Below are 9,698 nucleotides of genomic sequence, written 5' to 3'. Positions count from 1 at the left end.
TTTTTTTTTTTTTGTACAAAATACTTAGGGTTCCCCACATATAAAATTGTATTGTCTGTGAACAGAGATGATTTAATTTTTCCTTCCCAATTTATATGCCTTTTTCTCGCCTATCTGCTTTGGCTAGGACTTCAGCACTGTTGAATAGGAGTGGCCAGAGAGGGTGTGCTTGCTTGTTCCTGATCTCAGAGAAAGTTTCAGTCTTTTGCGAGAGCATGATGTTGGCTGGGGTTTTCCAGAGATGGTGTTTATTACACTGAAGTAGTTTCCTTTTATTCTTAGTTTGAGTGCTTTTACCGTGAAAGGGTAATGAATTTTGTCAAATGCTCTTCCTGCAGCGACTGAGAGGGTCATGTGGTTCTTGTGTTTCATCATGTTAATGGGCTACATCAGTCACTTCTGCAGGTGGACCCATCCTTGACTCTTAGGAACTTCATATGATCGTGCTGCATAATCCTTACAATGTGCTGGTCACCTTGCAATGTGGTTGGCTAGCCTTTTGTAGAGGACTTTTGTGTCAATATTCATGAGGAATATTGGTCTCCAGTTTTCTTGTGGTGTCTCTGTCTGGCCTTGATGTCAGGGCAATACTGGCCTCATGCAAAGAGTTAGGATGTATACCCTCCTCTTCATTTTGGGGGAAAAGTTTAAGGACTGGTGTTAGTTGTTCTTTTACATATTTGGTAGAATTCACCAGTGAAGACACCTGGTCCAGTGTTTTTCTTTGCTGGGAGTTTTTGCTTTTTTAATGGTAAAAAACCCCTAAACATTAAATATACCATATTAATCCATTTTTAACTGTGTAATACCAGTTAAGTATATTCACATTGGTGTCCAACAAACCTCTAGAACCTTTACATCTTGCAAAACTGAAACTCTGTACCCAGTAAGCACTAATATCTCCTCCTCCCCTGGTTCCCACTCTTCAATTCCCTCTTGCTAGGATTTTGACTACTTTGGGTACTTCAAGGTGGACTCCAGGCATTTTGTCCTTTTCCAAATGGCTCCTCTCACTTGGCAGGGTCCTCATAGTCCATCCATACTTCACATGTGTTAGGGCTTCCTATCTTTTAAAGGCTGCACAATACTCCTCTGTGTGCATTTGCTATTTCCTGTATCCATCCGTCCATCCATCCATCCATCCATCCGTCCACCCATCCATCCACCCACGGACTTCTGCTTTCTGCTGGCGGCTACTGTAATTCTGCAAGAGACATGAGGTTGCATACCTCTTCGGGATCCTACTTCAAATTCCTTTGGGTTTATATCTAGAAGTGAGGTTGCTGGCTCATGATGATTCTAACTTTTGAGGAGCCTCCATACTGTTTTCCAGAGCGGTTGCACCAGTCTGCATTCCCACCAATGGTGCACAAGGGCTCCTTTCCTCCACAACCTTGCCAGCACCTGCTATTTCTCGAGTGTCTGTCCTAGTGGGAGTGAACTTGTCGTGGATTTCTCTATAGCACTGATTTTCTGCATCTTCTCATATGCCTGGTTGGTTATTTGTTATCTTCTTTGGATAACTGTTCCAAGTTTTCTGCCTTTTTTGTTTATTTTTGAAAGAGAGCATGAGCCAGGAAGTAGAGAGAGTAGAACAGAGGATCTGAAGCAGGCTCCACAGTGACAGCAGAGAGCCCGATGCAGGGCTTGAACTCATGAACCATGAGATCATGACCTGAGCCAAAGCTGGATGCTCAACTGACTGAGCCACCCAGGGGTCCCACCTTCTTGTTTTCTTCTTTAAATCCAAGTTAATTAACATACAGTATAGTAACGATTGCAAGAACAGAATTTAGTGGTTCATCGCTAACATATGACAGCCAGTGCTCCTCCCAGCAAGTGCCCTCCTTAATACCCATCACCCCTTTAGTCCATCCCCCAACCCAGCACCCCACCAGCAACCCTGTTTGTTCTCTGTTTAAGAGTCTCTTATGGTTTGTCTTCCTGTTTATATTTTTCCTTCCCTTCCCCTATGTTCATGTTTTGTTTCTTAAATTCCACACGAGTGAAATCATGTATCTGTCTTTCTCTGACTTGTTTTGCTTAGCATAATACACTCTAGTTCCATCCACGTTGTTGCAAATGGCAAGATTACATTCTTTTTGATCGCCCAGTAGTATTCCATTGTGTGTGTACACACACACACACGCACACACACACGTGTTTATCCATTCATCAGTTGATGCACATTTAGGCTCTTTCCATAATTTGGCTATTGTTGATTATTCTGCTATAAACATTGGGGTGCATATGGCTTTGAATCACCATTTTTGTATCCTTTGGACAAATTCCTAGTAGTGCAATTGCTGGGTTGTAGGGTAGTTCTGTTTTTAACTTTTTGAGGAACCATCATACTGTTCTCCAGAATGGTGGCACTAGTTTGCATTCCCACCAGTAGGGCAAAAGAGTTCCCCTTTCTCCACATTCTCACCAACATCTGTTGTTGCTGGAGTTGTTAATTTTAGCCATTCTGTCAGGTATGAGGTGATATCTCCTTGTGGTTTTGATTTGTATGTATTTCCCTGATGATGAGTGATGTCGAGCATCTTTTCATGTGTCTTTTGGCCATCTGTATGTCTTCTTTGGAAAAATGTCTATTCATGTGTTCTGCCCATTTCTTCACTGGATTGTTTTTTTGGGTGAGTTTGGTAAGTTCTTTACACATTTTGAATACTAACCCTTTATCTGATATGTCATTTGCAAATATCTTCTCCCATTCTGTTGGTTGCCTTTTAGTTTGTTGATTGTTTCCTTTCCTGTGTAGAAGCCTTTTATCTTGATGAGGTCCCAGGAGTTCATTTTTGTTTTTGTTTCCCTTGCCTCTGGAGACATGTCAAATAAGAAGTTGCTGCTTTCCCCTCTAGGAATTGGCTTCCTGTCTCACCTTTAGGTTTTTCATCCACTTTGAGTTTACTTTTGTATATGTTGTAAGAATGTGGTCCAGTTTCATTCTTCTGCACATTGCTGTCCAGTTTTCTTAACACCATTTGCTGAAGAAATGGTCTTTGTCCATTCGATTATCTTTCCTGCTTTGTCAAAGATTACTTGGCCATATGTTTGTAGGTCCATTTCTGGGTTCTCTATTCTGTCCCATTGATCTGAGTGTCTGTTCTTGTGCCAGTACCATACTGTCTTGATGATTACAGCTTTTTAATACTTTTAAAGTCTGGAATTGTGATGCTTCCAGCTTTGGTTTTCTTTTTCAGGATTGTTTTGGCTATTCAGGGTCTTTTCTGTTGCTATACAAACGTTAGAATTGCTTTTTCTACCTCTGTGAAGAATGGTGTTATTTTGCTAGAGATTGCATTGAATATGTAGATTGCTTTGGGTAGTATGGACATTTTAACGATATTTGTTCTTCCAATCCATGAACATGGAATGTTTTCCCATTTTTTTTGTGTCTTCTTCAATTTCTTTCATAAGTTTTCTATAGTTTTCAGTGTATAGACTTTTCACCTCTTTGGTTAGGTTTATTCCTAGGTATTTTATGGTTTTTGGTACACCTTTTTTTTCTTAAGTAGGCTCCATGCCCAGCATGGAGCTCAATGCAGGGCTTGAACTCAGGACCTGAGATCATGACCTGAGCCAAGATTAAGAGTCAGATACTTAACTGACTGAGCCACCCAGGCACCCCTTCTGCCCATTTTTAAATCAGATAGTTGTAGTTGGTTGTAGGAGTCTCTTAAATGTTCTGGATATTGGGGCGCCTGGGTGGCGCAGTCAGTTAAGCGTCCGACTTCAGCCAGGTCACGATCTCGCGGTCCGTGAGTTCGAGCCCCGCGTCAGGCTCTGGGCTGATGGCTCAGAGCCTGGAGCCTGTTTCCGATTCTGTGTCTCCCTCTCTCTCTGCCCCTCCCCCGTTCATGCTCTGTCTCTCTCTGTCCCAAAAATAAATAAAACGTTGAAAAAAAATTTTTAATGTTCTGGATATTAATTTTATAAGATAAATACTTGCAAATGTTTTCTCCCATTTCCTAAATCTATCTTTTCACTGTTATTTCCTTTGAAGCACAGAGATTTGACATCATCCTATCTATCTTTTTGTTTTTGTTACCTGTACTTTCCAGCTCCAGAATACTAGGGGCACCTTTTTCTTTTCTTTTTTTTTTTGCTGGTATTTCTATTTTGTTCATAGACAAAATACTTTCTGGACTCTGTGCATGTTCACTTTGTGCATGTTTTCCTTTAACTGAGTGTCTTTATGATGGTTGTTTTAAAGGTTTTGTCTGGAAAGTCCACCATCTCATCCTCCTAAGAGACAGCATTTTTTCCTTTAATGGGCCATATTCTACTTTCCTGCTTTTTTAAAGTATAACTTGTGATTTTGCTGACAACTGGACATTTGAATCTCATCATGTGGTCACTCTGGAAATCAGATACTCTCCCTTCACCAGAATGGCTGGATTTTTTTGATTGTTGTAAGGGTGTGCCATGCCAGCCAGAGGTGAAAACTCGAGGTCGTCTCAGTTCTTCTCTGAGTACATGTCCTTCCCTGGGCAATTGTTCCAAATTCCCTTGAACATGCATTTGTTCTTCTAAGTCCTAATCCTTAAATGTTTGATCCACAAAAGAAGTACAGCAGGACAAATACAAAAGAAAAAGAAACAAGAACTGGCCTTTTAAACTCCCTGAAGCAGATTCAGGGGATGGGACTATAAGAATGGGAGTCTGTCCCTGTCTACACCTCCACCACCAAAAGCAGCAATCCACAGTCTAAACCTAGAACCCCAATCTGTGGGGGACAAGGTTCTTAGCACCCACTTCGACACCCACAAGCAGCCACAGTGACTACCACAGGGCTGGGGTGGGGGATATGTGAACATTAAGCCATAAGGGCTAAAACGGACCAAAATTAACGGATTTGCCAGCCTAGTTCTTCCCTGCAAGACATGAGCCTCCAGAGAGACTTGACTTCCAGAACAGATTACCACAGGCAGATTCTCTGCGCCCCTGCGAAGAGATGGGCTCCTGGGGCCTCCCCAACAGCACGTGCGTTTGGTTCTCCTCATGAGATCTTAACGAATCTTTTCAGCACACATAACACGAAAACCTTACTTTGTATCCCCAAAATGCAGCAGCTCTTAGACACACCTGTGCTGTAAGAAGAAAATGTCATCACATTACGGAAGACAGAAGCCCGTCCCACACTGCACAGTCACCAAGTGCTCTGCCCTGGGAGGTGCGCTCCCTGAGACTATGTGGGAAGTGGTGACAACAGCACTGTTTTAAGGTCAAGAAATGTTTTAAGCACTTAATACTCTGACACACTAACTTCCCACATCGCACTGTGGGGGTTCTGAGCTGACACATACGGCACAAATTCCACTCAGAGTAACTGAAAACAGAGCCCAGGAGGGGATTCTGCGGGAGTGTTAGGGTGTCTGCTTCTCTGAACATATGCAGTTCCGGGTTCCCCCAGCAGGGGATGCCCAGCTCAATTGCTACAGTGCCTGAGACAACATTTTACCCCACAAAAAAGTGTTTTGTTTTGAAAAACGAAAGAATTTTTCTCCCTTTTCATTTGGCCAAATTGACAGTGATTTGTAACTAAAAAACAAAAAAACCCAAAAAAAACAAACTAAATCAACCAAAACCACTTTCTTTCAGAAGTTTATTTTAGATAAACTAATTAAAAATAGATTGCAACGATGCACACGTTGTACCAAAAAACTAGAAAATAATCTAGCACTGGCATTCACTCTTACACTTGCAGGGCAGGGCCGCCAACCTTCTGCCCACGTCTGCAAGGAGATGCTTTCTTTGGGAGACTATACACATACACAAACCAAAGTTCCCTCTTGCAGAAGAAAGTAAGATTCTTCTCCATCAAAACAAAAATTTGCATCAATCAATCTTTCCAGTTTTGCAGACCTGAAGCAATCAGAACCCCAACAAATGCAGAAACCACAGTCGGCTCAAGGTACCTTACCATCATTGCGGTGACAAACGTCTCCCACACCTGCACACCCCAACATACAGCAAAGCAACAAGCCCGTCAGGTATGTCATCGCAATTTTCAGTTTATAGCCAGGACTCCCGTTTCGTGAAACTGGACCAGACCAGGAAACTAATAGTCTAGCCAAACCATCTCAGCTGCAGAAGACTCTACCTCCTGTCCTTTTTTCCGGCTTTCCTCTTTCCGGAGAGTAAGTGCTTGGGCTTCATATCAAACACATGTCTGTCTGCTTCTCCTTTCTTTCCCAGGCGGTTCATCTTCTTCTGAGCATTTTTCATCATAGTCTTGGCTTTCTTCACCATCTGGAAAGCAAAAGGACACACGTTAGCTGCTGAGTGTCTGTGTGCTTTTTCATTACCAGTTAAGAGCAGGTGTTAAGTGTCCAGATCTACTCTGTGAGAAGTGCTGGCAAGTCCCTCTGTGACCCACCGTGTCTGCAGGAACTCAACTGTCTGCACAATGAGAATGAAGATGGGAATGAATGTTATTTCTAGACAAGCTCTGTGCCTAGAAGAACCTGAAAGATTAGGGGATATCTGCTGTAACTCCCTCTTAGGGACACACGAGAAAACAGAGAACCAGCCCACGAAACTATACTCACATCGGACAAACGATAATGCCAGTATTAAAATCCAGATTTCTAGAAGGAAAAGGCATGGTGGAAGGGAAATCCCAAGTTTCCATCAAGTAGACTGCTGGCCAGTTTATATACAGACTTTCTCTCGTACCTGAATTTTCAAAATGCTGAAACTAACAATTTTTGTGTTCATTTAATTTAAATAGTTTCAGCAAAAGAGACTGTGTACATCCAGAATGTCTTTCCTAAAAGACTGACCCAAACAGCTCCTTCTGGGCTGGGTCCCTGCAGGGTCTGGTTGTAAGGTGGGGGCTTGGGACTCCAGGTGCTGAGCAAGCACCGTTTCCTAGCTTGTTCCCGCATGGCTGGCCTGCGGCTCAGACCACCTGGTGCCCTATGACACCATGCTTCTGTCTACCCCTGACAAAGGACACCAGTAAGGAATGGTGCACCTAGGGAAGGGTCCAGAACACCCAGCTTGTCTCTCAGGGGCACAAGCACCCACCTACGGTCCCCACCTTCTAAACAGTAGCTGCGGGTATGTGCCCTGAGCCCTGGAGTCATCAACAGTAGAGACCACTATTTTTTATTGCACATCACAGGGCACTAACCTTGACATCCCGAAGGCCGGAGACATCCCGTGGAGTCCGAGAGCAGCTGCGGCTCCGGGTTACTGATGTGGGTGGAACAGAGTCATCTCGTTTTCTCTTCCTTGTAATGCTCCGGGACCTTCTGGCCTGGACTGCATAATGGGCCTGGGAAGCATAAACAGCAAATTCAGTGCTGCCTGACCCCAGCCCGGCTCCCAGGCTTGGTGACAGACGAAATCACACCAATAAGGAGACAGAACACTCAGGAGTTCTTAATGCCATTATCAAATAAACTAAAGCTCTTTAAAATTATATACTTGGGGCACTCACTTTCAAATGTCCCCTCTCTGTAAAGAGATTTCATACTATTCTTCCTTTCTGATCTTCTCTTATACTCTAATGAACTATTGCCTGCTACTCATTAAAAAAAAAAAAAAATACACACACACATACACAGAGTTAACTTCACATTATTCGTCAAACATACTTTTTCACTTAACACGGCTGCTTTATGTTACAAGCAACTGTAACTCCATTAGAAACCGTTTACCTAACGCTGGCCATTCCTCAATGCTGTCCTTTCCCCTAGGTGGTGAAACTAGCATCCTAACTGCTATTTTCACTGTAGTGTGTCCTCTCTCCCCAGCTTTGGGGCCATCTACCTGAACACAGGGACAGCCCTCAGGAAGCTCAGCGCTGAAGCGAAGCAAAGCCTGCCCCTGGGAGAGGCCACTGTGCTCATGCTGGTGGGTGCCTCACTCACCCATGTCCTGTCCCCAAAGAACAACAAAACACCTGGACAGGAGCACAGGCAGTTAGCCTGCAAAAACGAACAGTCAGAAGTCAGACGCTAATGGATGTTCATTAAAATAACGCTTCAGGGGCGCCTGGGTGGCTCAGTCAGTTGAGCGTCTGACTACGGCTCAGGTCACGATCTTGCGGTCCATGGGTTCGAGCCCCACGTTGGGCTCTGGGCTGATAGCTCAGAGCCTGGAGCCTGCTTCCGATTATTCTGTGTCTCCTTATCTCGCTGCCCCTCCCCCGTTCATACTCTGTCTCTCTCTGTCTCAAATATAAATAAAACATTAAAAAAAATAAAATAAAATAAATAAAATAACGCCTCAGGCTAGCAGTGTAGTCTCAAGCTTTGCTAATTAAAATCCAAATTAGTCTAACCCCTTTGGAAAGGACCTGTAACACAATTTGTCTTTTGATTTTGGTTATTCCAATTCTAGGAATGTTTTGAAAAAATAATCCAGAATATGAAAAAGTTATTTCAGACAAAAATGAATATGCTCCAGCATAATTTATCAAAAAAAAGACCAGAATTCCAATAGTTATCTGAAACCCCTTCTAGTCTTTGGGCTCCCAGGAAAACAGGTCTGAACTATTCACAACCTAAGCCCGTCTTGTGTTGACTCAACAAACCCTCATGTATCTGGTCGCTAAACAGAACCTAAGATGCTCCATGAAGACTTCAGTCACCAAAATCAAAGTTCAAGTAAAAAATATAAAAAATAAGCTTGTGTTTTGTTCTCTGACATTCTATTCCAATTTGTATTCTTACCAGACACTAATTCCAATTTATTGTGTATTTCTTACACATCACCGTATATTCTGAGTTAACAGCAAATGAATTTTTTAAAAATTAGATTTAGTATTTTATTCTGGAAAAATCATTTGACAATATTGAAGCTAGATATTAAGTGTACACCTAGAATTTAGTAAACTTAATTTAAAAAATCAGAATTATTTTAAGATTAAACAGCATTAAAAAGAGTGGACAAGGGAGGTTGGAGGGAAATGGGCCCACATAGTCTATGTGCTAGACGTGGAGGACACATCAGGGACATCACGCAAAATGCTCAGTGAGCCAAACAGAATGAATTAGTATGTGATGATTATTCATAGTGTTACGTATGCAACTGAAAATCTCACCAGTTTTCAAATGCTAGAGACTTCATGACTAGGGGCTGGATAAAGAACAAACAGTAACCTCCTAACACTCAAACTCTGTCATGTTCCCCAGAGGCAAAATGACATGCTAAATGTGAGCTTAGATATTTATTCATTTACTTATGTGTAGTATATTCCTTCTTCTTAGTAGCTTTTTTTCTCCACTATGTTTTTGTTTTTTGTTTTGTTCGTGGAGATGAAAATTGGCAATATGTAAGATTACTGAAGTATAATGATAGATTTTTGAACACAGAAATGAGACCATTTAAAATATTTCCCTGCATATTTTTCATAATTGGGATGGACAAGAATATGTCATATAAAATTGGAAAAAAAAATTGGAAACTCAGATTTTACTAGTAGTGAATAGTGTCATTTAGATGGAATGTCAACTTCAAACAATGAGAAATTCATGTATTGGCTCTTTGAATTAAACTCAGTGGCTTGAGTTGAATTTACAGTAATGCCAAATAAAAGGTTTTATGAAAACCGAAGAATTGTCTTTCTTATTTTCTACATTGTAAAATATCCTGTACCTTTTGCTTTTTCCCTTCAGACTATTCCAACTCTATCATTCAGCTATTAGTATGTTATCAACCTATTCTGGAATATACTTTGC

General features: G+C 41.8%; 1 protein-coding gene across 1 annotated transcript in view; it reads right to left on the bottom strand.

The window, feature by feature from the left end:
* Positions 1-5,594: 5,594 nt before the first annotated feature.
* Positions 5,595-9,698, bottom strand: part of GTPBP4 (GTP binding protein 4) — a 24,160-nt gene continuing 20,056 nt past the window's right edge. The window contains exons 16-17 of the mRNA XM_043563432.1: positions 7,145-7,288; positions 5,595-6,258 (exon numbers count right to left, since the gene is read on the bottom strand). Of these exons, the coding sequence (XP_043419367.1) occupies positions 6,106-6,258; positions 7,145-7,288 (297 nt within the window). The 3' untranslated portion in view covers positions 5,595-6,105. The remainder of the gene's footprint in view (positions 6,259-7,144; positions 7,289-9,698) is intronic.

This window comes from Prionailurus bengalensis, chromosome B4 (genome assembly GCF_016509475.1).
Source record: "Prionailurus bengalensis isolate Pbe53 chromosome B4, Fcat_Pben_1.1_paternal_pri, whole genome shotgun sequence".
Classification (NCBI taxonomy): domain Eukaryota; kingdom Metazoa; phylum Chordata; class Mammalia; order Carnivora; family Felidae; genus Prionailurus; species Prionailurus bengalensis.
This window is presented reverse-complemented; position numbering and strand designations above follow the sequence as displayed.